Source organism: Sporobolomyces koalae (assembly GCF_050403365.1).
Source record: "Sporobolomyces koalae JCM15063 DNA, S_koalae_JCM15063T_v1_ctg4, whole genome shotgun sequence".
Taxonomy (NCBI): Eukaryota; Fungi; Basidiomycota; class Microbotryomycetes; order Sporidiobolales; family Sporidiobolaceae; genus Sporobolomyces; species Sporobolomyces koalae.
In genome coordinates, this window is record NW_027481767.1 from 726,755 (window position 1) to 753,823 (window position 27,069).

The window sequence follows — 27,069 nt, forward strand, 5'->3', positions numbered from 1 at the left end:
CGACCTTTCTCTCTCGCGCGCAACATTTCTCCAGAAAATTCCGTAAGCGACTTTAGCCGCTCACTAGCATACATTTTGTCACTCGATAATCTCGACAATCCTACTGCGCTCGGTCCCATTCGGCTCTCCAACATCTCGATCTATTCCAAGTGACGATATTCCTCGCGGCTCGACGAGTAGGTTCGGCCGAGAAACGTCCTGCTCGTGCCGGCGTCGTGCTTCCTCCCTCGCGTGAGCTTCCGTTTCTCTTGCAGTCGCCGACTGCTCGGCTCGGTGAGCAACGCTCGCTGCAAATCGTATCTCGATGGGTGAGCGAGGATGCGAAATGAATGCGGCATAGAACGACGTCTTGTGCGCGGCGACAGACGCCTGTGAACGCTGAACCTTCGTGACTGGGGTCGTGGTCGCAGGACGGGCGATCAAGCTCGGTTTCAAAGTCGCTAGTGATGGTTGTACGGGCGTGGCAGCTGTCGCGAAAAGGCCATGAAGGTCGAACAAGGCTCGGAGGACGTTCACAAGCGGGTGTGAAGCGAGCGTTGCATCGGCTGTTGCTCCAGTCTGCTTTTCCGACACGGTCGCGGGACGAAGTAGAGCTGCAACGTCGAAGAGGAGCAAAGCGACCAACTGAGGGTTGGTCAACTGGAAAAGCAGTAACCAAAGATTAGCCACTTTCCGGGTTCGGGCGACGTTGAAACAGAGTAGTCGCACAAACGATTCGTCTCGCGATGCAATGTACTCGACAGCGCCATCGAGACTGGTCAGGGCGGTGTTTGACTTTTCAACGAGAAACGGAACAAGTTGCGCGAGAAGCTGGGCGGTAGGGACGCGTTCGTTCGACTGTGGGGAGAGCGCTGAGAACGACGTAAGCGAGTAAGTCCGGAGTGTATAAGAGTAGGCGAGGCTGTCATTAAGGCGAGGCATTGTTCAGTCCGTTCAGGTTAATGTGTAAAGACGGGAAAGATCTCACAGAACGGCGACAATATTATAAAACAATGTTGGGCTTGCCCTGGGCTTGTTTTGGTCGTCAAGTGGCAGATTTGGCAGATCGTCAACCTTGGGCGTTGGCGGTTGGCCAACTGGTGATGGCCGCAAATCCTGTTCATCTTCGTCGTCCTCACTCCCCTCGCTCGCGAGCCACCAGGGTTGCTCGTGCTCTAGTTCTTCGAGTATGAGTGCGTTGATGCTGGTAGGGTCTGACAATGTCGAGGAGAATGCAGCTTGTTGCTCTGCAGATAATAGCGCGAGCAGTTCCTCTGGCGGTAGAGCATCTGCTCCATCGGAACGTCTCGCTCGATTAGCCTATACAGCTGTCTCGAAATGTAGAGAATGAAGGCGACAAACCTAGGTCCACACCTTTGAGCTTCTCCTCGAGCTGTTCTCGCTCGAGTTCGATCCCTTCGTCTTCCTCTGCGAGCTCGCCATTCTCCTCTTCGAATCGCTTGAGCATCTCGAGCATCGCCTTCTTCTCGTCGGTCGTCTTGCCCTCGGCACTCTTGATTTCGTTGACGAGCGATTCGCGGTCGAATCGCTCGGAACAGTCTCCATGCTGCGGAGACTTGTAGCATGCGAGCGAGCAGTATGGCATGTTGCATGTCGGACAGTGATACCGACTGATCTGGCGATTGCAGCTGTGCTCGCGCTTACATCAGCTAGAAAGCGAGGCGAGTTGAGAGATCAACGATCGGGCGGTGTACTCACATGGCGCAGATCGGGTTGTCTGCCGTCGAGACAATCGGGGGACGCTTCCTACGAGGCTCTGAATCTTTCGGCTTGGGTAACCGGATCTGCATGTTGTGTTGGTGGAAGGAGCGCCTTTCAGCCGTATGCTCCGAGACGCCTTCTCGGTCGCGGGACTGGAGTCGTCCGCTCTCTCTCACCACGGAGAGGCAAAGTATGCACGTATGCTTCGCAAGCAGGTTCACGGTCAGCACGAAGCGCCCAGCGACTTGAGAAAGAATTCTCTCGGCGCAAACATCGACACACGAATAACAGCGATCGCAGGTGAAAAGAGGTAGGTAAAGTATCAACAATCGAGAGCAGAGCTACAGTGGGTCAGAAAGACGAAGGTGGAGAAGGTAGGGAATCAACCAGGATCAAGCGAAACAAGTGGCGACCCCGCGCCAAAGACAAGCACCGAGACCCTTTTCGTATGGGCGCGAGCAGAAGCGACATGACTACTGTCCGAAACCGTAGAGGGTCTTGCCGGCACGCTTGAGGGCGTAGACGACGTCGAGCGAGGTAACGGTCTTGCGCTTGGCGTGCTCAGTGTAGGTAACCGAGTCACGGATGATGTCTAGAGAGGAAACGATGGTCAATTAAGGTGAACTTGTGGGCAGGGTTCAACGGCAGCAAAGGCTCACTCTCAAGGAAGATCTTGAGGACACCACGGGTCTCCTCGTAAATGAGACCAGAGATACGCTTGACTCCTCCACGACGAGCAAGACGACGGATCGCGGGCTTGGTGATACCTTGGATGTTGTCACGCAACTGAATGAATAACAAGTCGAGTCAGTGAGAAGCAGATGATTGTTGAACGACGACGACGCGTGCTCACGATTTTGCGGTGACGCTTGGCTCCTCCCTTTCCGAGTCCCTTTCCTCCCTTTCCTCGTCCAGACATGTTTGATAGAAGTGTGGTGGTGGTTGAGAGTGTTGGTTGAGGATCCGAGCTGGGATTCTTGAGAGTGGCAAAAGACTCAAAGAAAGTGAAGTGTAGAGAGTCAAGAGGTGTTGACGTTTTTCGATGCCGGATTGTGCGAATTTGGCGGCTCTGTTTGTTGCGAGTTTGCCTCGCGCGATTTTAGCAAGCGCGCTCTGCCTCGACCTAGGTTCGGGATTCGGAAATCGCTCGGCTCTCGCGCTTGACAACCGTTCGATCGTGTAGCTATCTCGCATATGCCCAGTAGTGATTCTGAGTGAACGCACGTAATCGAAGCAGCACTTCTGCCAACTTCTGCCAGAAGTCTCCAAAGTTGAATGAACGCGTACCGCCCATCGGCCCCTTCGCGTAATAGCTCTGCTTGCTTCCTCCCGCAGGTGCACCCCGCTCGAATGGTGCGAGAAGTAGGGACGTCCTCGCTCGCGACATGGCTACATCGGTACAATCGCGGCGCGTGCATAGACAACCTCGAAGAAACGCTCGAAGCCGATCAACAACTTGCGCTCGCGCTGCAACGACTGAAAGACGCTACCAACCACCAGGATCCTGCTACTACGAGCGAATCGGATTTCGCACATGCTCAGAAGAAGGTAAGCAGCTGTTCGAGGCTATCTTCCTCAATACCCCCACACCTCCTCCTGATGCCGAGTTGTACAGCTCTCAATTCGCCGCTGCAGTTGCTGACGCGATACCGCACATAGATCGAGAACCTGAGACGAGCGCTCTCGCATTTCACTTCACACGCCAACTCGCTCGCTGAGAGACTCGCTCACGCCGAATCTGAACTCGTCGCTGCCCAACATCGACATACGCAGGAGATCGCGCGATTAGGAGAAGAGAAGGGAGCGATCAAGTCCCTTTGTCAAGTTTGGGAGGGCAGATGGCGGGAAGAAAGAGCAACAAGGGAAGACCTTGAGCATCATCTGCGGAACCTGACAGGACGAGAACGCGGGAACGGCAATATCATCAATGACGCGAAAGTTCGAGAACAGACACGAATGGTGACATCAATCGGTGAGCGCGATCTAGTGCAGTTCGGGCGCCAAAGCCCGGTGTTGACCATTCTATTTCTCCAGGCGCCCGGTTTCGGACAAAACCACTATCTACTGATTCACGGGATTCTTCATCAGAGATATCACCCGAGCGGCCCACGAGTGCTGAGCTTTTCAATGATCTTGCGAGCGAGACCGAACGAATGCGGGCAGACATGAAGAGCCTGTGCGCAACGAGGGATGTCGAGGTAAGCTCGGCCCTGCACCACGATCTCTGACAAGCAGGACTAAAACCTATTTTTGCGACTATCAGCTGGTTCGCCTTGAAGCTGAAATTCAGCTTAGACGGACCGAAATGGCTCAACTCTATTCGTCTCTCGATCAACTCTTGTGCCTCTCGCCGGCGATCACCACTGCTCCCACCGACAGTCTCGATGTTAGAGCTAACGCGTCCGACGCTGCCAAGATGGCGGCGACCAGAGACATCGGTTCTGTACTCGATTTGCCTGCGATTCAGGCCGCAGCATCGTACTCTCGTTCTCGACAGCCTTTGCATCCGTTATCAGGGGACCAGACAATCGAGGAAGTAGCTGAGACGCTCCAGCTCGAACAGGAGATACGAGAAATGGAGAAAAGGGTGAGTGTGCCCGTACTGCTTTCAGCAGGCATATGCTTACGACGTGGTGCGCTTGCAGATCCGGTTACTGTCCGGAGGTCCGCAGTCCGACGCGAGTAGTGTCAAGCCTCTCGATGGTTCGTCATCTGGAGGCGTCGAGCACGAGCGGTTACAGGGCGAGCTTGAAGCGGTGAAGCGAGATCTGGCGCAAGCATTGCGCGAGAAAGCAGATCTCGAGCGGCAGCACAACGAGGTTCGTTGATTCGTATAAGCAAAGCCGCTCGCACATACTCAACGTCATGTCGATGTCATGCTGCAGCAAGCCGAAGCAAAAGTCAATCCGCCTTCACAGCGCGAGGGGGTCCTCGAATCTTATATTCAACGTCTCGAAACGGATCGTAACCGGCAAGTCGTTCTTCCCCCTTTTTATGTCGACGTCGGCTTCTTCGAGAGACGCATCCGGCTGAGGCGACACTCTGGAGCAGGCTTTCGTCACTGCTCGAGGCTTCGCAAGCAGAGGCACTCTCGCTCACTCGACAGCTCGAATCGACACACGCACAGATCGACGCGCTGTCGGAACGCGTTCGGCTCAAGCTCGAAGAACAGAGGAACAAGTTGCGCGCAGCGTATGACGAAATCGATAGACTGCGATACGAGAGCGCCCCAAGGCGACGAGGCTGATTGCAAGGCCTCTCTCGTTTTAGACATTGCGTTTCTGTTTTTTTTTTTTTTTTTTTTTTCGTTGATCTTGCAAAACTCGCAGAGGTACAACAAAGGTAGAGTGGATCAACCACTTCGTTTTAAACAGCACTAGCGAAAGAGCGATCTTTATTCGTCGTCACTCTCGTCGATAACCATGCGTCTCCGTACTGCGCCACCTTGAGAGGCTTCTTCCTTGTCCGACTCTGAACTCGCGCTGTACTCCCGTTGTTTGCGCGACCGATCTTTGCGTCTTCGATCGATCGCTCGGTCGGCCGCCTCGAGTTCTTCTTCGACATTGTCCGACATTCGGGCGTCCCTGGTTTGAGGGTCGAGGTGAGACGAGGTGAGTACATGCGTAATTCAGGACGATTGAGCAGGAAAGGGAACGAGACTCACTCTTCCTCGTCACTCTTGGCCAGGAAGCCCTCGTCATCCTCATCATCGCTGTAGCCTCGCAACGCACCTCCTCTGCCTCGTTTCGGTTGACTTCGCCTGTCGGCGTACCCAACACCCTGCCCGTCGTCTTCATCCTCGTCCGAGAGATCGAGCCCTTCGAGCGTAGTCGCCTTCTTGCTCGCCTTCCTCGCGCCTCGCCCGCCTCGCCCACCTGCCGCTCGTTGCGCTTCCTTCTTCGCTTTGCGTTGTTTCTCGAGTTCGAGTTTCTCGCGTTCGAGCTTCTGCTTCTCTGGGTCGGCGTCGAGCATCATCGTCTTGATCGCCCTGCCCTTCTGGCCGTACCGAGCCGCGACCGACCCAGCGAGTCGTTTGTGGGTCTGCGAGGTCAACGTCGAAGGTCGGAACGTCATGGTTCCTTCGACCGATGCCTGCGCCTCGAACATCTTGTTGTAATCGTGTCGAGCGGTCAAGTAGGTCAACCCGTGACCGCGGTTCTGGTCGAACGTAGTTGGGGTGAGTCCAATCTGCGACGTCGATGGTTGGACTGGATTCTGCGCCCGGGACAAGTTGGCCGAGTGGTCGAGTGCGAGCGAGATGTCGAACAATTCGGAACCGACTTGGAGCGACAAGGAGCCGTCAGACCATCTGACCACCCTTGCGTTCGATTGTTTGATCTGGTATGCAGACGAGGAGAGACGGGTTGTTCAGGATCAGGAACGCAATGATTTCGCGGTGATAGACGGGACAATCAACGTACGTATTGACCGAGTTGGTCTTTGGTCCATCTCCACCTGATCACGTTCTCGTCGGGCAAGTTTGCCTTGCTCTTGCCCGCTGATTTCGATCTCGAATCTTCGGCTGCGTTCGGGTCTTGCGACCGAGAATCAGGCTCGTCCTGAACGTCGTCTTGTTCGGGTTGCCAGCTGTGTTCGTTCCAAGCGGCGGTATCAAGGCGGAGAAAGTTGGGCAGTTTCGCATGCCAGACTTTGCCGCCTGCTGGGACCGAGTAGTTGACGAGCGGGACTTGAGCGATGCGTTCCTCGTGAGTGGTGATCTCCTGCTCGGGATCGTGCAGGTCGGTGTCTTCGTTGTCGGAATACTCCATGCGGGATCGCTCTGCTCGCTCCTCGGCGGTCAAGCCATCATCGAGTGGAGGTGGAGTCGGAAGACGCGGTTCGACTCCGTTCGCGTTGAGGCTTGAGATGGAGGAGAGGTCGTCAGAATCACGTCTCGAGATGAGGCAAGACAAGCAGTAGGCTCACTCGTCATCGTCATCGTTGTCATCGTCGTCTCCAAAGAGGTCGTCGCCATGCACCTCGTCGTCGTCGTCGTCGTCGGCTTCGTTGTCCTGCTGCTGTTGCTGTTGCTGCAGCATGTACTTGGGTGGAGGTACGGGCAGTTGGTCGATCGAGGTGGATCCAGGCACGGGGGCTGCGCCTTCGAGCTGACCGGTTGCGCCATGAGGATACAGTTCGGGAGGCGGAGCTGCGACGTCGGCGCCTTGCGTCGGGAACATGTCCTGTTCGAGCGTGTGGGGTTGCACGGGATTCACGAGGTCATTGTTGACGCCCTCGTCGAACCCAGTGTCGACAACGGGATCCATGTCGAGCTTGTTGAGAGAGAGCGGAAGCGCGCGACGCATGTTTCATCATCCACACTCTCGCGCATTTCGTACTCTGCGCGTCTCGTCGACCCGTGTTGTCGGCATTTTCATCGCGCTTGCTTCCCTCTGGCGAGCGACGACTGGCTTCTGAGTTGTGCACGCTTCTGTGCTCTCCCCACCTCGACCCTCAACACTCGAGCCATCCGCACCAGTCACGATGGGCAAGAAGACGGACAAACTGTATGTCACTCACAGCGAGCACTCGGGCGAGTATGGGCAGCATACTGCAGGCGGAGTCGGCGCACGATCCAAGAACGTGATCCTCTCGAAACTGCCGTTCGACTGGTCAGTCTCCGTTTCCCCGGTGTGAACTACCATGGTCTCGAGGTTCTGATTCAGATCACATTGTCCAGCTGTGCGCTGACCCTCAAGCCGTTCGAGACACCCGTCGCGACTCGAGACGGCACCATTTACGAACTGCTCGCCATCATTCCGTTCCTCAAACAACACGGCACCGATCCAATGACCGGTAACAAGTTGACCGCAGGAGAACTCGTCAGGCTCAACTTTTACAAAAATGCCGAAGGCGTGAGCGCACCTCTCCCTGCCATCAGAAGTTTATTGGGAGAACTTTCCGCTGAACCGTCTCGCTCTTCCTGAATCGGGAGTAGCAATACCACGATCCTGTCACGTTCAAGATCTTCAACGACCACACGGCGCTTGCGGCGATCAGAACCTCGGGCAACGTGTACGCGCGCGAATCGATCGATCGACTGAACCTCAAACCAAACAACCTGAACGACCTCATGACCGACGAACCTTTTACCAAGAAGGACATCATCACACTGCAAGACCCGCTCAACATTCAAGCGAGAGATTGTAAGCACTCGCTCGACCATCTGACCGGATCTGAAAAAGGCGCAGCTTGACGAGTTCCTCTCTGTATCCCAACAGTGACCAAGTTTGACTACGTGCGGAGAAACCTCGAAGTGCAAACTGAGCCAGACTCTCTCAGCGGGATCAACGTCGAGGCGAGTGGGATCGGCAAAGTGCTCAAATCGATTGCCGAAAAAGAGAAGAAAGAGAACTCGGTAACTCTAATTCTTCAACTGCCGTCTGTCATGCCTTTGAGCGAGATCTCACTCTAGCTTTCGCTCCACAGCAAAAATCAAACCCGACGCCAGCCATTACGGCCGCTTCGTCTCGAAGCGAACCTACGCCTGCAACAAACACTTCCTCGACCTCCGCCTTGATCTCCCAATCGACTGGTCCAGTACCGTACAACACGGCAACCGTGTCGACAAACCGTACAGCGGCATCGTTCACCTCGACCTCTTCGGCCCTGTCGACTTCAGTCGAGAACGCTTTGTGGGACGAAGAAGATCTCATGTACGAAGCCGTGCGAGACAAAGGCGAGCGCGGATATGTCCGTATGAACACGAATTACGGAGACTTGAACCTCGAACTGTACTGCGAACGCGCTCCGCGAACCTGCTACAATTTCCTCAAGGTAAAAAAAAAATCCAAACCTTCCCTGCTCTTGCGTGAAAACCAGAACAGAGAAACCTGACCAACCGTTTTTCTCGAGGGGCACAGTTGGCACAAGAAGGCAAATACCAGAACATCAAGTTTCACCGATTGATTCCCGGGTTCATGCTTCAAGGTGGTGATCCGACCGGGACCGGCCGCGGGGGACAGTCAATCTGGGGCAAACCGTTCGAAGACGAGTACAATGTCAGGAACGCTCGTCTGTCTTTTTTCCCTTTCTGACTCTTTTTCCTTTTTTTCCTCAAGATACCCCTGTTTGCTCACTACTGGCCGAAATCGGTTTTCTTTTCTTTCGCGTTCTGTGACCAATAGTCAAACATGATCAGAGAGGTACTCTGTCCATGGCCAACAGTGGTCCAAACACGAACGGGAGTCAGTTCTTCCTGACCTTCAGAGACCAGTGTCCTCATTTGGATGGTAAGCCTGCGCAGGAAATCGATGGTTCACTTGAGCGACTTTTTGAGGAGAGCCTGACAAGGATCTCTTTAACCACAGGAAAACATACCGTATTTGGTCGACTCGTCGGTGGACAGGAAGTCTTGACGAAACTCGAACGGGTACCGATCGACCCGACCACGGATCGACCGCTCAAACCAGTCATCTTGGAAGACGTGCAAGTGTTTGGAGACCCGTTCGAACAGTACAAGGACAGGTTGTCGAGAAGGTTGAAACGGGAAGAAGAGGAGCGACTAGGCAGGAGTGAGAAGGAGAGGTTGAAACTCGAAAGACAGAAAGATCGAACTACGTAAGCAGTATCCCGGCATTCATACAGTCATTTCCCACGTCGGAGGGGTCCATCTTGCTGATAGACGGTTCACGTCCTGCAGTTGGTTCGGAACGAACCTCGAGGCTCAACAGCAGGCTTCAGAGCTGGAAAAGACTGCTGCTGCATCCAAAGGTGGGGTTGGCAAGTACCTAGGGAATCCAACAGCTGCTGCCGCGAAACCACCGATATCGACAAGAGGAAGTGCCAGTGCGAAACGGAAGGAACCGTCTTTCTCGGGATCCGGCCTCGATCTTGCTGATCTTGGACTGGCTAGTGAAGGACATACGGCCAACAAGAAGAAGAAACGGACAGGCGGTGGTTTCGGAGATTTTGCCGGATGGTAGATGCACTGGTCGCGGGCTGAGAAGACCGTCACCTTTTTTTTCTACTTTTTTCCAATGTCGCGCACTGCCTCGCATTGCGTATTCAGACTAGTAGAGTTTTGGGAAAGAGGGCCGCGCGCGTCCAGAGTGAGAGAAACCGCGGTTGACTTGTCGCGCGCAGGAAAAAAGGAGGAGGTTTGGAAAAAAGTGGTGTCCTTCATCAACCCTCGCATCTCCTCACGAGGGCGTCGCTTCGGCTCAGGATGGCAGACGTGAGCACAGCCGATGCCTCAAGCTGATTGCTGATGAGGCTGACACCAATGGACGACTCGGGTTGGATGGTTTCTCACAGCCCGCTTTCACTCAATCGCTCTTCGCGACTCTCGAGCAGACGATTGCCCCGGACACGCAGGTCATCAAAGCTGTGAGTTCATCCGCGGCAAATCATGATAGCTACCTGGGCCAAGCTGACTCGGAGAGGCGACGGATAGGCGACTGTTCAATTGAACAATCATTTCTACTCTGACGCGCGCTGCGTGCCTTCCCTGTTCGAAATTGGCACGAGTGGCCCGAATGTCGCAGTGAGTGTAGAAGCATTTGCTTAATCCCCCTCTCTGCTCCGGGCATCGTCCACTCACTCCGTCATCATATCTCTCGTTAGCTTCGACAACTCGCGCTTGTCGAACTCCGAAAGCGTGTGTCGGCCAAGAAGAACAAGCAGTGGCTCTCGCAGACTCAGGAGGTCAGGACCGCGATCAAATCCCGATTGCTCGACTCGCTTCTCACCGAAACCAAGTACGCACCGCATTGACCTGGACCCTCTGTTGTGATGGCGAATATGCAAGTTGACCTCTTTACGCCTACAGTGGACAAGCACGCGCAGCTGGAACCCGATTGGTGTCCGCCTTGGCCAAAATTGAACTCGACAAAGGTGTCTGGCCCGAACTTCTGCCGTGGCTGTGGCAACTCTCGTCGGCCCCGACAGCTGCGCACCGCGAAGTCGCCCTCCAGACCATCTTCATGCTTCTCGACACGATCGCGATCGCCCCCTCGCAACCGGGAGGACCCGCTCAATCCCAGATCCCCCAACTCCTTCAGCTCTTGACCCGAACTCTCAGTGACCCGGAGAGCTTCAACGTGCGAGTGTGGAGTATCCGTGCCCTCGGAAAGCTGTCAGAGTTCCTGGAAGCGGGAGAAGATGCCGAAATCGTAAGCAGCTTGATTCTTTCGCCCTGTCGTGGTAAACTCCGGCTCACCCCTTAATGTGTGGTTATTGCAGAGTGCTTTCCAAGCACTGATCCCTGCGATTGTCGCCGTTCTGTCCACCTCGCTCGAAGAGTCGGACGAGGCCTCCGCCAAATCCATCTTCGAAATGATCGAATCCCTTACGCTGTCCGAAGTCCCTCTCTTGACCCCTCACCTCGCCAACATCGTTCAATTCCTCATGACCGCTTCCGCGAACCCCAAATACGAGAGCGACCTCCGCATCATGGCGCTCAACTCGCTCCTTTGGATCGTCAAGTTCAAAAAATCCAAGATCCAGCAACTCAACCTCGCCGGTTCGATCATCACTGCGCTCTTGCCTATCGGAGCCGAGCCTGAGCCCCTCGATGTCGATGACGATGTCCCCGCCCGTACTGCTTTCCGAGTTATCGACGTTCTCGCCACCTCGCTTCCGCCCGCTCAGGTCTTCCCTCCTCTGTTCGAGCAAGTTCGCACCCTCGCTTCCTCGCCCGATGCTGGACTTCGCAAGTCCGCCATCACCGCTTTCGGTGTCGTCGTCGAGGGATGCTCGCTCTTTATTCAACCCCACCTCGACAGCCTCTGGCCTCTCATCCAAGGCGGTCTTCAGGACCCCGAGACCATCGTCCGCAAAGCTGCCTGCACGGCCCTCGGATGCCTCTGCGAGATGCTCGAGGAAGAGTGCGCCAAGCAACACGCCATGCTCCTTCCCGTCAGTTCCCTGATTCAGCCTCTGTCACGCCAATTGCAGGAATCTGATTTTCGATTTCCCTTTTCTGTTGACAGCTCATCTCGAAGCTCATGGGCGACCCCGCTACGCAACGTCAAGCCCTGATTGCCCTCGACTGCCTTCTCGAAGTCCTCGGCTCCGACATCGAGCCTTACATCCCGTCTCTCATGGATGCCCTCGTCCAGCTCCTCGACTCTGCCCCCGTCGCGATCAAGGGAACTGTCGTCGGTGCTATCGGATCTGCCGCGCACGCTTCCAAGACGAAGTTCGCCCCGTACTTCCCTGCCGTCATGGAGCGCCTTGTCCCCTGCCTTCAATTGACCGAAGAGGGTGAAGAGCTCGAGCTCCGAGGTATCGCGCAAGACACTGTTGGAACTCTCGCCGAGGCCGTCGGTCCCGAGCAATTCCGCCCTTACTACGCTCCGCTCATGCAACACGCGATCGCCGCTGTCGGCGTGCCGAACGCACCGAACCTCAAGGAATGCAGCTACATCTTCTTCGCGGTCGTCTCGCGCGTCTACAAGGAGGAGTTTGCCGCGTACCTCCCGGCGATCATGCCTATTCTCCTCGCTGCGATCGGCCAAGAGGAGATCGATGAATCGACTCTCCTCGGCGAAACATCGAACGCGAACGACTTTTCTACCGGTGTGGACGACGAGGATCCTGACTTTGAGGACGTCGACGAGGACATTGACTCTGACGACGAAGAGGCCATGTTCAAAGCTTCGACCGCGATCGCGATCGAGAAGGAATGTGCCGCCGACGCTCTCGCCGAGGTGTTTGACCACACCGGCAAGGCGTTCCTGCCTTACATCGAGCCGTCGATCAAGGCGGTCCTTCCCGGACTCAACCACCACTGGCACGATGGCATCCGAAAGTCTTCGGTTGCCGCGCTCCTCGGCTTCATCTCGACCTTGAACCGCATCACCAACCCTCCCAAGTGGACCAAGGGAAGCCAAACCGTAAGTATATCTGCATGGATTTTGAATTTACGGCAGCGAGACCTGACTGCGTTTTGATCCGCTTTCAGGCTCCTCTCGGCAACGATGTCCGGACACTCATCTCGGCGGTCATGCCCTCGATCCTCGAGATCTGGGAGGACGAGGACGAGCGAGACGTTGTCAACGAGCTTTGCAACTCGTTCTCTGCTGCGCTCATGTCGGTCGGACCTGCATTGGTCGTTCCCGAATGTGAGCCATATTCAATTCAGGCCAGCTGGTGCAACCGAAACTGACGGTGACGATCCTACGGTCTAGACGTGCAACCGATTTGCGAGCAAGTCTCGCTTATTCTCAAGCGCAAGGCGCCTTGCCAGATTGGCGATGACGAGGACGACGCTGCGATTGCTGCCGGTGAACAGTCGGAGTACGATGCCGCTCTCATTGGAGCTGCTTGCGACCTCGTCGGCTCGCTCGCTTCGACTCTTGGCTCGGACTTTGCCCAGCTCTTCACCGCTTTCCAGGCCGATATGACGTCTTACTACGTGAGCATCCCTGGTACTCTGTCGGTTTCTTTGCGGCGCGCTCACTGACTCAGATGCATCATTCCACGCTCAACAGAAGGCTGACCGATCCACCGCTGACCGATCCACCGCGATTGGCTCGCTCGCTGAGATCGTCAACGGAATGGAGTCGGCTGTGACTCCGTTCGCCGAATCCCTCTTCCCTCTCTTCCTCCAGGCTTTGGCCGACCCCGAGCCCGAAGTTCAATCGAACGCGGCATTCGCCATGGGTTCCCTCATCTTCCACACCGCTACCGATCTCTCGTCGCAATACCTCCCCGTGCTGCAAGCTTTGCACCCTCTGTTCGGTCTGCCAGACGACGGACAATCGAAGCACGAGAACGCCAAGGACAACGCGTGCGGTGCCGTTGCTCGCATGATGCTCAAGAACCAGCAAGCTGTTCCTCTCGACCAAGTCCTCCCGCTCTTCCTCGGCTCGTTGCCTCTCCGACGGGATTACGCCGAGTCGGAAATGGTCTTCAACGTGCTCCTCACCCTTCTCCAGCAGCAGAACGCTACCGTCCTCGCGTCGCTCGACCACGTGCTCGCCGTCTTCGCTGCCGCGCTCAAGTCGACTGAGGGCGACGTCTACTACCCCAACGGAGACTCGCAAATCACGGTCGAGAACAAGACGAGATTGGTCGGACTCGTCAAGGCTCTCCCGGCGGACAAGGTGCAACAAGCTGGACTTTCCCCCTACCTCGCATAAAAAAATCCGAACCCTTCTCTCGACCCTCCCGTAGATTTCGGAATTCGCTTTCCTCCTTCTCGAGACACCTGCATTTTTTCCCTTATATAGATACCCTTCGCGCCTTCTCACGCGCTGTCTTCCTATCTCTCTCTCTTCTCTCCCTTTATTGTCACAATGTCTTCCCTCTTCTGGCAACCTCTTTTGCTTGCTCGCCTGCTCGCTCATGCTTTCAAAAAAGACCCATCGTGTCGTTCGCAAACCTTTGCTGCCACCCTGTTGCGTTGAGAGTCACGAAAGTATACGCATGATCGCGAGACTCAAAGCGCGAGCTACGATTGCGAATGTTCGAGCAAAAGGATGAATCGCGTTCTGCTCTTGGTCGGAGGGAAAGAAAAGCGATAAGCATTCAGCCCACGTGAACGAAACTTGGCGCTTTGAGTCCTCGAGATCGTTTTCGCGTACGACAGTCCACTGCCGCAGTCGGCATCACCTCACACTCAGTCGGAAGAACGGGATTCAGGAGCTCTTGACTGATCTCGTCACAGCTGATGCCAGGATATAGTAAGGGCATCAGACGCGGCGTGACCTGCTGTTGCAGAACATGAGCTCGGGCGTTCGCCGGGCTCGTACCTCGATATGGCATTGACCATCCGGCATAGTTGCCATGTTCGACTCCAGCAGGGCAGCTCACGAGCTCGTCAATCCCAGCTGCTGTTGAATTAAGCACCTAAGGGATTCAACACATTGCTGTTTCTTCTTCCGCGTTCGCCTTGTTCGTTTCTTCGTTTTCGTCTGGTCCCTTGTCATCCTCGCTTTTCCTGTAACTGGCCAGGAGAGCTTGGATCAAAGTCCAAGTCTCATCGATGTGTCTGCGAGCGCCCACCGAAATTGCGCGCTGCAGATCAGTTTCACCGCAACCGGTTTCGCCGTCAACGGCTGTCTACAGCCTCCACTTGAGCCTGACATGCTCGCTGTTTTTGAGTAGGTGCTCTAAGCAGCTTGTAGCGCGCAGGGTCGTGCAAATTTGAACTGCAAATTGTTCGGGCCGAATGCCGAAAAAGCTTAAACATTATATAGATGTTATTTTTGTGGGCGTTTGCAACAAGCACAGCCCGGTTAGCTCAGTCGGTAGAGCACCAGACTCTTAATCTGGTGGTCGTGGGTTCGAGCCCCACATTGGGCGAGCTTCTCTTTTTATGTGTCTGTCCTTTCTACTTTTCAAGCCCAGGTAGCCTGGGCATTTTTTTTCGTGCCTGCTGAACAACAAGCGTTGAGACTTTCTACTAGCCATTTGTAGTGAAAACCGTCGACTCTTGGCTTCGGCTGAGCCAGTGCGCACCTGGGTAAAGCGGTCCTGGCCGAGCTGAATATCCTTTCACGATACCACGATATGTACAAGCTCAAGTTCTAGCTCCTGCCACACAGTAGAGAGGAGCACTCGCTCAATAAGAATAGGTCAGACCATGCGATGACCCCGAAAGAATCGGACATCAGCCAAGGTATCTCAAATCAGGTCGCGAAATGCTCGATCGCCGTGGTGTGTAGATTATATTGTTTAAAAGTGACGTTCTCGCATGGATGGCCGTGTGGTCTAGTCGCATGATTCTCCCTTAGGGCTTTACGTCGCTTGGGAGAGGTCCAGGGTTCAATTCCCTGCTCGGCCCAACTTTTTGCTTCCTTCGCGTTGTCTGGCTACACACTTCGATCCGCTACAGCTTGGCCTTCTCAGACTGTTCCTCATCCCCCGTGGTCACTGCCCCGAGTCGAACTAGATCGTCGATATGACCAGCCTCGAACCCTGCCTGTACGAGCACTTCTCGAGTGTCCTTTCCCGGTTCGAGGAAGATGGTTGCATCGACCTTGCCTCCAGTCTTGCATGGCGTCCTGACCAAACTAGGGGCAGGGTCAGGAACCGCTTCGCCTCCTGCACCGATCGACCGGGTTTCTTCAGTGCAGTTCAGATCGCGCTCGTTGCGACCTGCCGAGTCGATCTCGTCTTTGGACAACACCGGTACACAACATGACTCGGTTCCAATGAAAACTTGGGTCCACTCTTGCCGGGTTTTCAAGCGGAACGCAGCTGTCAAGAATTGTTCGAGCGCAGGCCACGTTGAACGTTCCATTTGATCCGCAGGCGAAGGGGTGGGATGAGGAAAATCAGCCGGGAGCGCGCTATTGAGGGTATCGCTGTAGCACTCGTATGCACAGGTCAGCGCAAATTTGAACCCGAGGGAAAGGAGATCAACGAAAGACGAACAGAAAAGTCGAATAGAAGTGGTTCTCGAGAGCGCCGACACTCATGTATCCGCCGTCTCGCGTCTCGTACACGTCATACCACGGTGCACCACCGTCGAGAAGGTTTTCGCCTCGTGCATGACTCCACAAGGGCAAGTTGAGTGCAGGGTTCGACATGAGGAGCGGAAAAGACGCAATGTAACGGGTCCCCGTCACCTGGCAAGGTGCAGGGTCAGCAATCCAGCCTGCAGCCGCAGTGAACCAGATATGGACTTACCATGTCGATTTCCACGATCTGTCCTTTGCCGCTGCGGCCCCTTTCAATGAGAGCCGCGAGGATTCCGACAACTGCTATCATGCCACCTCCAGCAAAATCGGCTGTTGCAGGGACCACCGAGTCAGGTCGGACCTGATACACGCGAGGATTCGCACCGACTAACCGAGGAGGTTAGCAGGAAAGTAGGGCTTGTCGCCCTTGCGTCCGAGCATTGCAAGCACTCCCGACAAGGCAACATAGTTGATATCGTGGCCTGCCATACTGCTATACGGCCCTGAGTCCAAACTAGCTTCAGTTAAGGTATCGACCTCCCTGTACAAGGGAAAGAAACTGACCTTGTCGACGGAATCCGGTCAAACGGGCAACAATCAGCGCTGGGTTCGCTTCGATGAGCTGAATCGGATCCAGCCCGATACGCTCGAGTACGCCCGGTCGAAAGGGATCAATCAAGATGTCGGCTCTCCACGCGTGCTTGTTCCCCGTTGAGGCGGACAGGAGGTTGCGCACGAGCGCGATGCCTTGTTGCGATTTGAGCGAAACTGCGATCGAGCGTTTCCCTCTGTACAACAGCAAGCCCTGCTGAATGAGCAGACATGCTCTCGCCCTCGATTAGACGATGGCGAAAACTTCACCGAGTGAGGACATCGACATTGAACCCGGCTCCGGCTCGATCGACCCGCACGACGTCCGCGCCAAAGTCGGCGAGGACCACTGGATAAGCGATCTTCGTCATCAACTTTCTCTCAAGCGTCTGACTTCCAATAATTGTGACGAACTGCCAGCGAAGGGGCCGGGAGCGAGTCCTGCGAGCTGCACAAGGTTGCCGGTTAGCATTTGCGGCTTGGGTGTGGGGCACGCTGCAATCGAGAAATTTCGAATCCATTCGACGCACCTCGAGTACACGGACACCGGAGAGAGGAAGCGACATTCCAAGAGTCGTGGCCGCAAAGAGAATCAACGGTGGAGACGAAAGACGAGAGTCGAAACGCCCGCAGCTGCACGCCTGAACTTTCTCTTCATTTCACGCGCTACCGCTTCTTCTGCATCGCCGTCACCCTTCTGCCCCAGTGACAATTACTACATAAATGTCGACTGCCGCCCCTGCCATTGGTGGTGCAAGCACATCGCTCTCGAAACCTGCTTCGTCGACTCGACCTCGTAGATCAGCCTGGGACCCGTATGCCCCGCTGCCGCCTGCAACCAAGCGCAAGGTGAGCTTCCAAGTGCTTGCTGACTCCACACGGCGCGCCTCGAGCAGTCGCTCTCGTGTCCTCGGGCCGCTTCGTAGATGTACACTGAATATCCAGCTTGCCTTCCCCAGCTTGACCCGAAGGATGCTCTACAAGCACGATCATACCTCGAGTCGCTTCAGATTCCCACCCAGGTTGCCGACGAGCGCGTCTCGGGCAAATTGATTCAACTCGATCCGCCTCTCGGAAAAGTCTCGGACCAGAGAAAAGCAGAACTTGCGGTCAAAGACCAGGAACGGGACAAGAAACGGTTGAAACGTGCACAACAGGGCGACTGTGGTCTCGGAGGCCGGCGTAAACGCACCCGACAAGCGCTCGTCGAATCTGTCAAGTTCCGCTACTTCCCTCCTGATCCTCAAGCCCAAATCGAGCGTTTCCGCCCTGACACTTTTCGCTATTGCAGCTACGCAGCAGTCCTACCAGTACATCACTTGTGGCTTGGTTACATGGCCGAATTACTAGCACTGCCGATAGTCGTGCCAAAACCTTGCGCAGAATCCTCGCTCGCACCGACGCCGCGTACCCAGATCCCGCTGCCCACGTTCCCTTCTCGTTCCGAACCCCTTCCTCCTGCAGCGCAGCAGCTATCGGTCAACGTGGTCAACATACAGACAAAACTCGTCAAGGCCGAATTCGTCGGCTCTTTCCTCACAGGTAATTCATTCTTCCAGCTCGGTCCCGAGAGGCTGTTTTTGCTGACTAGGAAACCCCATGATTTTCCGCATACAGTCAAGAGAGCCAAGAACCCTTCATTAGTCGGAATCGAAGGTATCGTGCTGCAAGAGACCCAGGGAACGTTCAAACTCGTGACGGCAAAATCGCAAATCAAAGGTACACCCCTTTCAAAGTGACCCCTAGCTCTGGTTGACTGATCACTCTGGACTTCTGTTGGGCAGTCATAGCGAAACAAGGTTCGGTCTTTACCCTCGCATTTCGACTCTCTTCGAAACCTGGTTCGGTCGCTTCCCCTACCAACGCAACGACAGAACTCTGTATGGATCTGTTTGGGGACAGTTTCGCCTACAGATCTGCCGAGAGAGTTGGAAGGAAATGGAAAGCGGGAACTTCTGCCGGAGGAGTAGAACTCGTTTGAGAAATTCCGAAAAAAACATTCTTTCTCACTTTCTTTCTCGACCTTTTCCTCTGGACCGGTTCTCACGAGACGATTCTGGGGCGCGTGGTTTCTTTTCTTGTTTCCTAAATGGGAATTTATCCGTGTTTACTGCTTCTCGAACGCGATTGTCGTAATGGAAGACCCCACAGCGCCACCAAATTCGAACGTTGCCCTTGGCACTGTCGAGTGAACCACGAGGCCTGTTTTGATGCCAGCATTGTGAGCGGGTTTCAAGTTTCGCTCAGATTCCGGAGGTTCCCCTTCTCTGCTTACCAGTCTGGTCATTCACGAATGCTTTCTCCAGTTCTGTTTGGGTCCAATTACCTAGAGAAAAGCGAGATCGATGAGTTTGATTCTCCACGTCGAAAATGCGAGACCAAGCTCAGGGGAAAGAAACGAGCACAAAGACGAACAAGACGTGATTAGAAAGATGGCACCTTTCGGCAACAATTTCGAGATCGCTTCAACGTAGAGATCTTGCAACCTCCTACCCTGTCTTTGTTCGTCACTGAGACAGACGGCATCATAAGTGCCTTTGTCGGTGATGAGGTCCCACGATTCGGTCGTGACGCCCGGAACCGGGTTGCCAAACGCGACCTCGAGGATGTCGGCCGTGAAGAACGTTGGAGGAGGACTGCTCAAGGGCAGAGTCGATGAACTGTCATCGTCTTCGGAAGCGTTAGCCGGAGGGGCTGTGCGAGCTTTGAGGATCGATTCGGCGAGTTGAATCGAGAGAGAAGAGTAATCGATGCCGGTAAGAGCGGTGTAGCCTGCCTGAGAAAAGGCGAACAAGAGTTGTCCGTTGCCGGTACCGACTGGGAAGAGGCCACAGGCAAAAGATGAGCATATGTAAGAGAAGCCCAAGGTTCGAACCGTTCTCCGAGATTCCAGACTCACCGTCCAATATCCGTCCGGCGGTATCTGGAAAGTGCTCCTCTGCCCAATCGACCATATCCTGGGCCGCATCCTCGCCGAACCTAGAAGCAATGCGAACAGAGGAGGCAATGTCAACTGTGAACTGCGTTCGCGAACCCGAGGCGAGCCCGAGCGAAGGCGATGGACCAGGCGTACCAGACTTCGCCCTCGTCTCCGATCTCGTTGAACATGTTCACTTCGCGTTGGTATACGCTATCCCAGTGCTCTTTCGTGCCGAGTTTCGAAGGCGCGAGTGTTTGCGCTGATAGCTCAGGAGCTTCGTCCGAAGCGGCGAGCATTGCCATAGCTTGTTTCAGGGCTTCCGACGCCATGTCTTCCAGTACTGGAGCAGTCGAGGCGCGAGTTGATCGAGGCGACTCGAACGCGCGCGCGCCCGCGATATCGCTCGCGCAACTTTTTTTGAACCGACTATCATAATTATCCGGATCAGCCCAGATACCCTGGGACATATCGTGAGCTGTGACAGAATTGCTCAGATTGGATCGGAACGAATATCGACACGATTTGTCGAAGCCGTGTTGCCGAGAAACATTTCGCGAAGTCGTGATCGCATACGCTCACTCAACCCTGTCTTTCCTCTCTCTCCCTTTTCCACCTCAAACTCGCTTACTCCACCTGACACGTACGTCAGCTCTCCTGAATTACTTGGATACGTCCGTTGTGCTCCCGGGGCAGTATCTGCGCCTCGGCACCTTGGTACCGATTGTAATCCTGTTCGGACCTCGTCTCGCGAACTCTCGCCAGTAGTCGCTCTCTCGCATGAGAACCAGCACTGCTTCGCCTGCCTCAGCGCTAAGATGACATCACCCGAACGCTTGTTTCCAGGCTGACCCCACTTATTCCACACGCTAGCATGTCTGTTCCCGTCGCTACCAACATCGTCTGGCACGAAGGTGTCTCGCAAGAGCAGCGCTCGCAACTCGCGGGACAACAAGGAGTTACCGTCTGGTTCACTGGACTCTCGGGTGAGCGATTCGACTCTTTTCCTGCCCACTGATGCTCCTCGTGCGCTGACAAGCTTGGTTTTCGGGTCCTGTCTAGCATCGGGCAAGTCGACCCTCGCGTGCGCCCTCGAATTGGAGTTGCTGCAAAAGGGCAAGAGGGCCTTCCGATTGGACGGAGACAACGTCCGATTCGGGTTGAACAAGGACTTGGGCTTCTCGCCGAAAGACCGCGAAGAGAACATCCGTCGAGTTGGTGAAGTCAGTTGATCGCTCCTCTACTTTCACCGGTCTGCCATCATACACGACACGGGTGCTGACACCCAAGATGGCCTGGCTCGATAGGTTGCAAAACTGGTCGCTTCGAGCTGCACGACGACTCTCACTGCTTTCATCTCGCCTTACCTTGCGGACCGACAACTCGCTCGCTCGATTCACGAGGAGTCAAAAATCCCGTTCATCGAAGTGTTTGTCGATGCACCGCTCGAGGAAGTCGAGAAGCGTGACCCGAAAGGACTCTACAAAAAGGCTCGTGCCGGTGTCATCAAAGGTTCGTCTGCAACCCTCGAATTTTCCCATCTCGCATTTCGAAGCAGACCGGACACTGACCTGACCTTGTATGCGATCAGATTTCACCGGTATCTCGGCACCTTACGAAGCTCCTCAAAACCCGGAACTTCACATCAAAACTAACGAGGTTGATATTCCTGCCGGAGTCCAAATCATTGTCGAATACCTCGAGAAGCACAACTTTATCTAGATCTAGAATATCCCCGAGTATATAGAAGCGTAACCCATCCCGGACAGGAATCCACGAGAGAGATCTTGCCTGACCTCTGCCAAGCGACACAGCAAGCGCGAAGCTGTCCGAAGTGGCCCGAACCTCATGCTTTCTGAGCACGAGGACGGGATCGCTCTGAAAGAGTTTGAAAAACGGGAACGATATCGCCACGTCATCGGCTCCGCGGTTGTTATCAGTGAATATTTGTGTTCCGCTTTCTGGGATACTCTCAAACGCCGACCGCACGACATGGATCAGGTGCCGTCACCGACACTCCTTTGCATCCAAGCAGCTCAAAACTGACCAGTCTGGTGCGACAGCCATCTATCACCATGCTGTACTTTGCATCGATCCGCACGTCGCTCGTTGGCGAACCCGATACCGAAATCATTCAACTTCCCTCACGCTCGTGCACCCTGTACGACTTGCGGATACACCTCGTGCGGCAAGTGCATCGTGGGAACTTGGAATTTGAACGCGCGCTCGAACGCAGCATGTGGAGCGTCGACGAGGAGATGGTCGAGGTTGAACAGGAACGAGACCACGTCTTGCGCAATGGCCAAACAGTATGCGCGATCCCTCCCGTCAGTGGAGGCTAGCGGGAAAAAAAAAAGCTCTGTACTATTACAACAACAGCAGCGGGTCCCATCTAGAGAGAAGAAACCAAGGTTAAGCAGCCTTTCTACGTTTGCGTTTGTCCTCGAGTTCGCGACGTTTGTCTTCGACCAGTCTCTTGCGCTCTTCGAGTTCGAGTTTGCGCTGTTGACGCACACGATCTCCTTCGAGTTGTCGCTCGGCGCGTTTGCGTTCCGTCTCCTGCCGTTCAAGCTCGAGGCTCTCCATCTGTTGTCGTCGCTCGTCCTCGGTCCCACTGAACTGATAGAACCCAGCACCTCGCTGCCTCGTGGTCTCCTTCGTACTGTCGTAATGGTCGACGAGGGGTGCGTTCTGGGCAGCGGCCAACGTGGCAGCGCGCTGAGCAAGAATCGCTGGGTCCGGTGCGTACACCGGAAAGGTGGTCTGATCACCATAAATCACGTTGGATCTGGACAATCGTCCGGCAAAGTTCGTCATCCGCGAAACGGAAAATGAGAAGAGGTCCTGCTCACGCTTGTGGCCCTTCTCCGGGTTGAAAGACGCCGGTGCGCTGCTGTGTCGACTCCTCTTCGACCGGAACGTACGTGTTCGAATCGAGCGAGTTGAATGGCGCACCCCGAGGTACCTCCGATCTGGGGATCATTCGAGTCCTCCCAAACTCGTCGGTGAATTCGACGAGAGGATCCGAACTCGAATGAGGCTTGGAACGACGGGTCAGTCTCGAATATGTCAAGATGGCTCGTGGGATAGATTGAATGTCTCACTCCTGCGTCTGGTGTGACTGATCGTGCTCGCTTGGGTCGTTCGGGAACGGTCAGGCTCTCATCGACGGGTTGATCGGAGTCAGAAGCGCTCTCTTCGCTCGCGTCTGGCTCGCGGTCAAAGTCAACTAGGAGACTGTCGATCTGGGCCTCGTTCAATCCTCCTGACTTGCCGCGTCTACAGTCGTGGACGTCGTCAGAAGGCCGATGCGTGAGCGGTCGCCTGACAGAATGGAGAAAGAATACCTGATCTTGTCGTAGATCTTTGCTTTCTGCTCCAAGCGTTGTTTGATCTTCTCTGGATTGCCTTGACCATTGTCCCCGACATCGTCCTCGTACAGTACTTGGTCCTTGGCAGCTCTCGACGAGAGACCTTTGTTCTGCTTCGACCACTGGCTCAACTTGGACGACTTGCTCGACGATGTTGCGCTGTTGCCGCCTTGGACGACGGAAGTGCGCGACTTCTTGAAGTCCGACTCGTGCGCGCTGTTGTGAGGCGAGATTCAGTGAGGCAGAAGCAAAGACGTGAGAGCATCAGCGAGCGCGCGCGTACGAGATGGTCGCTTTCAGGTCCAGGAAGGACGACGAGCTGATGGCGAGTTTCGAAGACTTGGAAGGCGGCATGCTTGCCACATTCGAGGAGACGGAGAGCACGGGAAGCGAGAGAGGCAGCAGCTCCACATGTCTTGATCTCTCTCCCTCTCGCCTGTTCTGGGGTCCGCCTCGGATCATGAATGCGATTGCTCGATCGGACCCAAACAGCTACGACTCGGAGTTGACCTATGTCCGGCATTCGGACCTCGACCTGCACCTGTCGTTCAAGCTCTCGTCGTTCGAAGGCCACCTCGCCCAACGCTCACTCGTCGACCTGCTCGACCACCCCGAGCTGAGACATCACGGTCACCAGCAGCAGACGGCACCCGAGCTGCGCGTCGAGATTGAGCTGTGGGCCGACAACGCTCTGCTCGTACCTCGAGTCTATTCGGCGTACAAGCCCTTCAAGGCGCGCAATGCCATCCAGTGGAACGAGTCGTTCTCGCTTCCAATCAAGATCAGGGATCTGCCCGTATCGGCACAACTCGCCATCACCGTGTACGACATTGCCGGGCCTGGATTCAAGCGCGAATGTGTCGGCGGCTCTGCCCTGAGACTGTTTGGCACGAAATCGACCCTCAAACGCGGGCAGCAACGCGTGTATCTCTGGAAACACACCAAGGCGGACGGCACGAGCGAGTCACACACGCCGAGCAAGATTGGGTTTCGCGACGAGATGGGCCGGCTCGAGAAACTCGTCAAGAAGCAGGAACGTGGCGACCTCGAACGCCTCGATTGGCTAGACAAGCTCGCGTTCAGGCAAATCGAAAAGATCCACAAGGTGCGCCGGACTCGTCGGGCGCTTTTCCACGAGAATGACAGGGAAGACTTACTCTCTCGCGTTGCCGATTAGGCAGAGTCTGAAAAATCCGACAACCTGTTCTTGTATATCGATCTGCCCAAATTCGATTTTCCTGTCGTCTTCAGCGAACCTGTCAGTTCTCATCGGGTCGTGTCAGTTCGGTCATTGTTCACTGGTGTACTGAGCTCGGCACCTTCTTCCGTTGCAGGAATACCCGCTGCCCGTCCTGTCATCTCTTACGCACACCTCGACCGTGGGGCCAACCACGACGCCTTACTACTCGCTCTCTAGTGGCACGTCGACTCCTTCAAATCTGAATCCTCATGCAGCAGTTTCGTACAGCAGCGAATCGAACTCCTTATTCTCGATCGTCGATCCTGACATCGTACGCAAGAATCCGGTCGAAGCGAAGCACAGGCGGCTCGTCCGAGACCACCGGAATGGGCCTCTAGATCGCGAGCTGAAACCGAACGCCAAAATCCGAGACGAATTGAATGTAAACAGCTGCTTATCGAGAGAATCTCTTGTCGTCCCAAGTCTAGCGCGCTGACATTATCCGGGCTCAACAGGACATCCTGCGTTATCCGCCCACGGCAGAACTCTCGACCCCTCAGCGCGACCTTTTGTGGAAATTCCGATTCTATCTCACCCGAGACAAGCGCGCACTCACAAAATTCCTCAAGGCGGTCGTGTGGTCAGACCCGGGAGAAGCTCTCCAAGCAGTCGAGGTTCTGCTGCCCATGTGGACCGAAATCGAGATTGACGATGCGCTCGAACTGCTCGGACCCGTCGAGGGATTCAGGCACGAACGCGTTAGAAGTTATGCGGTCAAGCAGCTCGAACGAGCCGATGACGATGTCAGCAGACACCTCTTCCCTCCGATAAATCGACCTAAGACTGATCCTTTGGCCGGCGAAATCATGTACAGGAATTGATGCTGTATCTGTTGCAATTGGTCCAAGCGCTCAAATTCGAACCTGCTACCGCAACGAGCTCGAACCTCACTGTCTCGAGCCATTCGACCACCACTTCTCCATCGAATTCGACTATGCGACAGCCTTCAGCACATTCGCATTCTCGCCATCACGGCCGTTCAACTCGTTCCGCGGCGGGGTCCGATTCCGTCGCGAGCTCGTCGCAAGCCGGCGCTCCAGCTCTTCCAACAGACTCGACTCTCGAGGCGTTCCTGATCGAACGCAGCGCGAGGAACCCAGTGCTGGGGAACCACTTCTGGTGGTATATCCGGGTCGAGCGTGAAGACAAAAGCAGACCAAGCAGCGCCAAAATGTTTGACCAAGTCGCCAGAAAGTTTGAAGCGAGGATGAAAGAGGTTGACCCGCCTTTTCTCACACTCTCATCGGAGCCGATCAGAGTGATTGATACGTCCATTTTTGTCTTGCTCCTCACAGTTGCAGATAGAAGGCGAACCGGATCGACTCGACGCACTTCAAAGGCAGTCGGACTACGTCGCGCGCATCACGTCGCTCGCATCTACCCTACGCCTCTCGAAAGATGCTCGACCCAAAAAGATTGAGAAACTTCGGCATGCGCTCGCTTCGACTTCTTCCTCTTCACTCGGGAATTTGTCGGCTCCGATCCCTTTGCCCCTCGATGCGACGTTCACCATCTCGGGGGTCGATCCCGAGCAATCGTCCGTGTTCAAATCGAACCTGTTCCCGCTCAAACTGCACCTGTTGACCCCGACCCTTCTCGATCTCGATTCAACCTACACGGTCATCTTCAAAAACGGAGACGACCTGCGTCAAGACCAACTCGTGATTCAGCTCTTCACGCTAATGGATCGACTGTTGCGCAACGAGAACCTCGACTTGAAACTGATGCCCTACCGAGTGTTGGCGACGGGGCAACTCGACGGGATGGTACAATTCGTCGAGAGTCGGACGCTGCAGGACATTGTCAACGAATACGGTGCGGCAGGCCTTCTGGGATACATGCGCAGAGGCTACCCCGATCCCGGAAGTGTCGGCACATTTGGAGTAGTTCCGGAAGTGCTCGACACTTATATCAGGAGTTGTGGTGAGCTCTCGATTCAACCTTGTCTTTTCGTGCGGTCAGGGCAAGATCAGCTGAACGGGAATGCCTGACCCAAACAGCTGGATACTGCGTCGTGACATACCTGTTGGGAGTCGGAGATCGACACTTGGACAACTTGCTCCTAACACCGGACGGTCACTTCTTCCATGGTCAGCAATTTGCTTTGTTTTCTTTCTTCTGCAGTTCTGTCCGAGTTGCGAAACATATTCCGCTCTGACACGCATTGTCTTCGTATTTTGTCGGTCCCCAGTCGATTTCGGATACATTCTCGGCAGAGATCCGAAACCGTTTCCTCCGGCGGTCAAGGTGTGCAAAGAAATGGTAGATGCGATGGGTGGGGTCCACTCTCCTCACTATGCTCGATTCAAATCGTTGTGTTACACGGCGTTCACGACCCTGCGCAAAAATTCAAACTTGTTGATCAACCTCGTCGCACTCATGGTGGATGCCAACATTCCCGACATCAAATTCGAACCTGACAAAGCCGTCATGAAGGTGATGTCACGCTTCTCTCTCGATCGTCCTGAAACAAAGAGTATGCGAGGTTGGGAGACTGACAAAAGAAAGAAACTCTTCTCTCTCCCCCTCGTGATACAGGTACAAGACAAGTTCTTGTTGAACTTGTCGGAAGAACAAGCGATCAAAACGTTCGAAGCCTTGTTGAACGACACTTCGTACTTTACTTCCGTCCTCGACAAGGTTCATTCGATCGCTCAGTACTGGCGAGCTTAAGAGAACACCGAATTCCAAGAAACCCTCCCTTGTCCATCTACACAGTCGACCATCCGTCGTGCTCCAACAATCCTCTCCTCCTTCTGTTGGTATACCTTTCATCTGTGTTCCATGTTGTTGATCTAGCTCCCTCTCTGTGTGTATTTGTCTCTAACCCCAATGAACCCGCTCGAATACAACCGTTGAGAGAACAGAAAAAAATTCGAAATGACCAAGGCAATATGG

The 27,069-nt window shown here is 54.9% G+C and overlaps 13 protein-coding genes across 13 annotated transcripts; 7 read left to right on the top strand and 6 right to left on the bottom strand.

Moving 5' to 3' along the window:
- Positions 1-78: 78 nt before the first annotated feature.
- Positions 79-1,790, bottom strand: HIT1 (Hit1p; the record flags this gene model as incomplete). The annotated part of the gene is made up of 5 exons (XM_076676572.1): positions 79-639; positions 709-901; positions 968-1,268; positions 1,342-1,628; positions 1,699-1,790. The coding sequence occupies 5 exons, from the start codon at positions 1,788-1,790 to the stop codon at positions 79-81; spliced, it is 1,434 nt and encodes a 477-aa protein (XP_076536553.1).
- A 384-nt stretch (positions 1,791-2,174) lies between these two features.
- Positions 2,175-2,620, bottom strand: JCM15063_000455 (histone H4; the record flags this gene model as incomplete). Its single annotated transcript, XM_076676573.1, has 3 exons — positions 2,175-2,293; positions 2,361-2,487; positions 2,555-2,620. 3 exons carry the CDS (start codon positions 2,618-2,620, stop codon positions 2,175-2,177), a joined length of 312 nt encoding a protein of 103 aa, XP_076536554.1.
- Positions 2,621-3,051: 431 nt separating this feature from the next.
- On the top strand, positions 3,052-4,529 carry JCM15063_000456 (uncharacterized protein; the record flags this gene model as incomplete). The annotated part of the gene is made up of 5 exons (XM_076676574.1): positions 3,052-3,249; positions 3,361-3,673; positions 3,790-3,899; positions 3,965-4,288; positions 4,347-4,529. 5 exons carry the CDS (start codon positions 3,052-3,054, stop codon positions 4,527-4,529), a joined length of 1,128 nt encoding a protein of 375 aa, XP_076536555.1.
- A 566-nt stretch (positions 4,530-5,095) lies between these two features.
- On the bottom strand, positions 5,096-6,968 carry JCM15063_000457 (RNA polymerase-associated LEO1 family protein; the record flags this gene model as incomplete). Its single annotated transcript, XM_076676575.1, has 4 exons — positions 5,096-5,285; positions 5,366-6,039; positions 6,123-6,561; positions 6,628-6,968. 4 exons carry the CDS (start codon positions 6,966-6,968, stop codon positions 5,096-5,098), a joined length of 1,644 nt encoding a protein of 547 aa, XP_076536556.1.
- A 217-nt stretch (positions 6,969-7,185) lies between these two features.
- On the top strand, positions 7,186-9,626 carry JCM15063_000458 (PPIL2 family peptidylprolyl isomerase; the record flags this gene model as incomplete). The annotated part of the gene is made up of 9 exons (XM_076676576.1): positions 7,186-7,313; positions 7,382-7,556; positions 7,640-7,847; positions 7,923-8,059; positions 8,131-8,478; positions 8,565-8,715; positions 8,829-8,933; positions 9,012-9,261; positions 9,344-9,626. 9 exons carry the CDS (start codon positions 7,186-7,188, stop codon positions 9,624-9,626), a joined length of 1,785 nt encoding a protein of 594 aa, XP_076536557.1.
- Positions 9,627-9,868: 242 nt separating this feature from the next.
- JCM15063_000459 (uncharacterized protein) lies at positions 9,869-13,787 on the top strand (the record flags this gene model as incomplete). The annotated part of the gene is made up of 10 exons (XM_076676577.1): positions 9,869-9,877; positions 9,958-10,029; positions 10,097-10,186; positions 10,267-10,400; positions 10,472-10,814; positions 10,885-11,559; positions 11,634-12,539; positions 12,608-12,767; positions 12,834-13,060; positions 13,137-13,787. The coding sequence occupies 10 exons, from the start codon at positions 9,869-9,871 to the stop codon at positions 13,785-13,787; spliced, it is 3,267 nt and encodes a 1,088-aa protein (XP_076536558.1).
- A 1,691-nt stretch (positions 13,788-15,478) lies between these two features.
- Positions 15,479-17,209, bottom strand: JCM15063_000460 (CaiB/BaiF CoA transferase family protein; the record flags this gene model as incomplete). Its single annotated transcript, XM_076676578.1, has 8 exons — positions 15,479-15,956; positions 16,027-16,220; positions 16,282-16,382; positions 16,445-16,555; positions 16,617-16,840; positions 16,914-16,992; positions 17,058-17,091; positions 17,174-17,209. The coding sequence occupies 8 exons, from the start codon at positions 17,207-17,209 to the stop codon at positions 15,479-15,481; spliced, it is 1,257 nt and encodes a 418-aa protein (XP_076536559.1).
- Positions 17,210-17,366: 157 nt separating this feature from the next.
- On the top strand, positions 17,367-18,624 carry POP4 (RNase P/RNase MRP complex subunit; the record flags this gene model as incomplete). Its single annotated transcript, XM_076676579.1, has 5 exons — positions 17,367-17,492; positions 17,603-17,862; positions 17,935-18,185; positions 18,261-18,362; positions 18,428-18,624. The coding sequence occupies 5 exons, from the start codon at positions 17,367-17,369 to the stop codon at positions 18,622-18,624; spliced, it is 936 nt and encodes a 311-aa protein (XP_076536560.1).
- A 126-nt stretch (positions 18,625-18,750) lies between these two features.
- Positions 18,751-19,892, bottom strand: JCM15063_000462 (class I SAM-dependent methyltransferase; the record flags this gene model as incomplete). The annotated part of the gene is made up of 5 exons (XM_076676580.1): positions 18,751-18,845; positions 18,919-18,969; positions 19,083-19,460; positions 19,543-19,622; positions 19,717-19,892. The coding sequence occupies 5 exons, from the start codon at positions 19,890-19,892 to the stop codon at positions 18,751-18,753; spliced, it is 780 nt and encodes a 259-aa protein (XP_076536561.1).
- A 542-nt stretch (positions 19,893-20,434) lies between these two features.
- On the top strand, positions 20,435-21,282 carry MET14 (adenylyl-sulfate kinase; the record flags this gene model as incomplete). Its single annotated transcript, XM_076676581.1, has 4 exons — positions 20,435-20,546; positions 20,623-20,783; positions 20,868-21,072; positions 21,152-21,282. The coding sequence occupies 4 exons, from the start codon at positions 20,435-20,437 to the stop codon at positions 21,280-21,282; spliced, it is 609 nt and encodes a 202-aa protein (XP_076536562.1).
- Positions 21,283-21,552: 270 nt separating this feature from the next.
- JCM15063_000464 (MoaD/ThiS family protein) lies at positions 21,553-21,902 on the top strand (the record flags this gene model as incomplete). The annotated part of the gene is made up of 2 exons (XM_076676582.1): positions 21,553-21,561; positions 21,624-21,902. 2 exons carry the CDS (start codon positions 21,553-21,555, stop codon positions 21,900-21,902), a joined length of 288 nt encoding a protein of 95 aa, XP_076536563.1.
- A 70-nt stretch (positions 21,903-21,972) lies between these two features.
- JCM15063_000465 (CCDC174 family protein) lies at positions 21,973-23,285 on the bottom strand (the record flags this gene model as incomplete). Its single annotated transcript, XM_076676583.1, has 5 exons — positions 21,973-22,348; positions 22,413-22,600; positions 22,665-22,839; positions 22,908-23,147; positions 23,215-23,285. 5 exons carry the CDS (start codon positions 23,283-23,285, stop codon positions 21,973-21,975), a joined length of 1,050 nt encoding a protein of 349 aa, XP_076536564.1.
- Positions 23,286-23,391: 106 nt separating this feature from the next.
- VPS34 (phosphatidylinositol 3-kinase VPS34) lies at positions 23,392-26,844 on the top strand (the record flags this gene model as incomplete). The annotated part of the gene is made up of 9 exons (XM_076676584.1): positions 23,392-24,036; positions 24,109-24,189; positions 24,266-24,553; positions 24,627-24,914; positions 24,986-25,387; positions 25,467-26,094; positions 26,172-26,261; positions 26,363-26,607; positions 26,710-26,844. 9 exons carry the CDS (start codon positions 23,392-23,394, stop codon positions 26,842-26,844), a joined length of 2,802 nt encoding a protein of 933 aa, XP_076536565.1.
- Positions 26,845-27,069: the final 225 nt, after the last annotated feature.